The sequence below is a fragment of the Pyrus communis genome, chromosome 13 (genome assembly GCF_963583255.1).
Source record: "Pyrus communis chromosome 13, drPyrComm1.1, whole genome shotgun sequence".
NCBI classification, from domain to species: Eukaryota; Viridiplantae; Streptophyta; class Magnoliopsida; order Rosales; family Rosaceae; genus Pyrus; species Pyrus communis.
Window position 1 is genome coordinate 21,043,934 of NC_084815.1, and position 4,098 is coordinate 21,048,031.

A 4,098-nucleotide genomic window follows, 5' to 3' on the forward strand; every position below is an offset into this window, starting at 1 on the left:
TCCATTTGAATATTCCAACTCAAATTTCATCACAGATTGCTCCATTTGAATATTCCAACTCAAATTTCATTTTCCTTAGCAGATGTGCCACAGATTGCTCCATTTGCACAGATTGCTCCATTTGAATATTCCAGCTCAAATTTCATTTTCCTTAGCAGATGTGCCACAGATTGCTCCATTTGAATATTCCAACTCAAATTTCATTTTCCTTGCCTCGCTTCTATTTTCTTTTCCTTTGACTGACTTAGTTATTGGTTTCTATGTCATCTTTTATTTTCTTTGAAATAAACATAAGAAAAAGAATACAAGGCGATGTATAGGACATCTGTAAGAGATAAGTTTTCAAATTGTTGATGACCACTGGATCGATATGATGAGCCAAAACTTTACAGTTCTTCGTCTAAATATGCCATCTGTAAGAGGAAATAAGAGTCACGCAACAGCAACTTTGGTTGAATTGTTGCAGCCCATTTAGAATACTGCAATACAAAAGCTTAGGAGCTGCGCATAAAGCTTTGGTTGAATTGTATGCATAGGTGACTTTCTCTTTCTTCCCCATTTTTTTTGAAAGGATGATAATGGATTAGGAGCTGCACATAATGCTTAATTTTCGGGCTATAATAGTAAAAACCTTACTTTCAAAGCCCTCACAATGCCCCAAAAAAGAACCAAGCCGTCAACTACAAGTAGGCTACTTTTTTTCCGAACAGGCTGTGTTTAAACATTGCTTTTAAACATTTTCAGACCACATTTGGTGTCTAAAATTATGTTGTATTGAATAAAATGATCATTAAATTTAACCGTTTTTTATATGTTTTCTTTATTTTTTGCTAGTGTATGGTTTATTGAGGCACTTTTTTTTTTTAATTTTTTTAATTTTAACAAACGATACTATCCACACTAAGGAGAAGGGGGTGAGCCTAGCCTCATAATGAGTTAGCAATAAAGTGGTTCAAATTTACCTTTGACGAGAATCGAACCTAAGAAAAATTAGGTATTGGACCGAAAGAAACAGGAAAAAAAAAAGGGTAAAGACCCTTTCATCCAAACAATTCCATGTAAGATAAAAACAGTTCCAACAGACACAAATGCTCCAATATGGATCACGAAAATGGCCAGCAATGTAAAGGTGAAAGGTTGCGTTGTGGAGGGGTTTTTCTTCTCAAATTAATGTGCATTTCGACATACAAGTTTGTCTCACTTTTTTCTTTCTTTCTTTTCTTAACCTTGTGGTGTTATTTGTTCTGTTTTAGAGGGGTTAGGTTTCATATCCCCCTCTTTTCTTTGTATCTTTGTTGTTTTTGTTTCTGGAGGAGTAAGGTTTATGTCCTTCATTTTTTTCATGTATTTTAATTTATCTGTTTTTTCTTGTATTATGAGGGGTTATGTGTTTAAATTCCCCTATCTAAGTGTACCGTTTTTCCGATATCAATAAAATTTCCATGATAGAGTCGAGATTTCCTTAAAAAAAAAAACAAGTTTTGCGAAAACGAGGACGTTTCATTCACCAGCATCATAGTTTCAAAGAAGAAAATTAAACCCTTTTTTGCCAGGTGAAGAAAAATTAAACCTAAATATATATAAATGGAATGGCAACGGCTGTTATTTATTTTATATATAGAACGTGTTAGCCGTTGCTATTCCATATAGCCTCAATCTTTCAACATGAAAATGGAATAGCAACAGCTCTGAGAGCATTTTTTCTGTGTAGGGTTGTACCAGTAGATTCAGTCATGTCTAAATCCTCCCCACTTGCTCCACCAGGCAACGTCCAGTCGAACTTGTGCACGATATTTGCCAACGCAATCTCATTGACAGACATGGCAAACTGAATTCCCGGACAGACCCTCCTACCAGCACCAAATGGAATTAACTGAAAGTCATTCCCTTTATAATCTATCTCACTATTCAAGAACCTTTCTGGCTCAAACTCCTCTGGTTTTTCATATAGTTTGGGATCTCTTCCAATTTGCCATGCATTGATCATAACGTGTGTCTTGGCTTTAATTTTGTAACCACCTATTTCCACGTCTTGTACTGCAATCCTAAGCGGTAATGGAATTGGTGGATGTAGGCGAAGAGTCTCCTTGATCACCGCCTTCAAGTAGTGCATTCCAATCAGATCATCTTCTGTTATGTGTTCTCCCTTTCGAACTATTTCTCGTACCTCATTCTGCAACTTTTTCATTACCCTAGGATGCCTTAAAAGCTCAGTCATTGCCCACTCCAGGACTGTATATGTGGTATCAGTGCCACCAGCAAACATATCCTTCAACAGTTAATATTATTGATTAAGGTATTTGAAATACATATAATTACATAGAGGAAGAATTGTGTTAGTTTTAAAGGAAAGTAAGCAGCGGGAAGCATGATAACCTATCTGATTTGATTTACTATTCAACTTGTAACTGTATGTGATTTAACACCGAAGTTTTGGATTTTCAGCTGTTTAATATCTAACATATGCACGAATCAGTTTATTTAATAGCATTCCAACAGAAACACAGAGAGATAGAGAGAGATGATTACCAAGATGAGAGCCTTAATAGTAACTGTCTCAATAGGAAAACCTGCCAAGTTTTCTTTCTGAAATGCAAGCAAAACATCGACAAAATCCTGTTGGTTATCATCTCCACTCCTTGAACTCTGACCCATATGCTCTTGGACCACGTTATCTAAAAAGTCATCAAACTTCTTAGCCACCTTGTCGAACCTGGCTTCCAAACCGTTGACACGGCTCAACCAAGAAAGCCATGGGATATAGTCCCCAATGTTAGTAGTTCCCAATAACTCATTGAACTCCCCCAAAAGTCCCGCAAACTTCATCCCACCTTCACCACTGTACTTCCTCCCCAGAGCGACTCTACATACAACATCATTAGTAAGCCTCGCAAACATTTCGCTTAAATTCAAAACTGATGGTGATGACTTCATTATGTTGCTGATCATGGTTTTGGTTTCCTCTTCTCTGACAAAGCGAAAAGAGCGAACCCTTTTGTTGCTCAAAAGATTTATGACACATAAGCTTTTGACCTGCCTCCAATACTCACCATAAGGAGCAGATGCAACGTCTTTATAGTTGTAGAGAAGCTTTTCAAAGTTGGTGGACTTGGGTCGATCAGAAAATGTGAGGTCATGGGTTTTCATGATCTCCCGAGCTTCCTGAGCGGAAGAGACAATAAGGACTGGGACATGTCCGAAGTGAAGAAGCATGAGAGGGCCATGGCGTTGAGATAATGTTTGCAGTGAGCGATGAGGGTACAAGTCTATTTGGTGAAAGTTTCCAATGATAGGGAGCTTTGGCGGAGAAGGGGGTGATGAGGTTTTGTTGGTGGTTGTGGTGGAGGAGTACCATCTGTATATGAGAATGATGAAAATCGCCAGAAGTGTGAAGGCTAAAGGTTGCAAAGAGGAGGTGGTTTCATTCACCAGCATCATTGTCCTACCTGGTAAAAGAAAATGTGTTTTCGTGTATGTATTCTCTGTGCTTGTGTGTTTATATAATCCTATCCTACTTAATTTGTGGGGTAGGTGGCTTTCTTTTTTCTAGCAGATGTGCCATAGATTGCTCCATTTGTATATTCCACGCAAATTTCATTTTCATTACCTTGCTTCTATCTTCTTTTCCTTTGACTCACTTAATTATCCGTTTCTATGTCATCTTATATTTTCTTTGAAATAACCATAACCACACAAAAAAAAAAAAAAAAAAAAAAAAAAAAAAAAAAAAACAAGAACAGTGTACAAGGTGGTGTATAGGACATCTTTAAGACAAAAGTTTTCAAATTGTTGTTGACCACTAGGTATGATGAGCTAAAACTTGGTAAGATTCACATAATCTGCAGCTTTTATTGAATTGTAGCAGCCAAATAGAATACCGCACTACAAAAGCTTAGCACAGAAAATATGTAAAGACGGATCTGTGCCCACCCCTTTTGCATAGTTGACTATAAGTATCTGCCTATCCCCTTGCAACTTAGTTCGATAGCAATTTGAAAACCTAAGCTTTTGTAGTGTAGTATTTTGTATTGGCTACAACAATTCGAACAAAGTTGCAGATTATGTGATTCTTATCTTCTTGGTCTATTTTGGACCAAG

At 37.1% G+C, this 4,098-nt stretch overlaps 1 protein-coding gene across 1 annotated transcript; it reads right to left on the bottom strand.

Annotated features, from left to right (window-relative positions):
* Positions 1–907: 907 nt before the first annotated feature.
* On the bottom strand, positions 908–3,571 carry LOC137712513 (cytochrome P450 736A117-like). The gene is made up of 2 exons (XM_068451588.1): positions 2,530–3,571; positions 908–2,269 (listed from the first exon to the last, which is right to left on the bottom strand). Exons 1-2 carry the CDS (start codon positions 3,436–3,438, stop codon positions 1,661–1,663), a joined length of 1,518 nt encoding a protein of 505 aa, XP_068307689.1. The 5' UTR covers positions 3,439–3,571; the 3' UTR covers positions 908–1,660.
* Between the last annotated feature and the right edge of the window lie 527 nt (positions 3,572–4,098).

What these genes read in the sequence shown, in the direction of transcription:
- LOC137712513 (XM_068451588.1), bottom strand. Translation starts at nt 3,438, where the DNA reads ATGATGCTGGTGAATGAAACCACCTCCTCTTTGCAACCTTTAGCCTTC. An exon ending in CTATTAAGGCTCTCATCTTG is followed by an intron (nt 2,270 to 2,529) that starts GTAATCATCTCT and finishes TAACTGTTGAAG; the next exon opens with GATATGTTTGCTGGTGGCAC.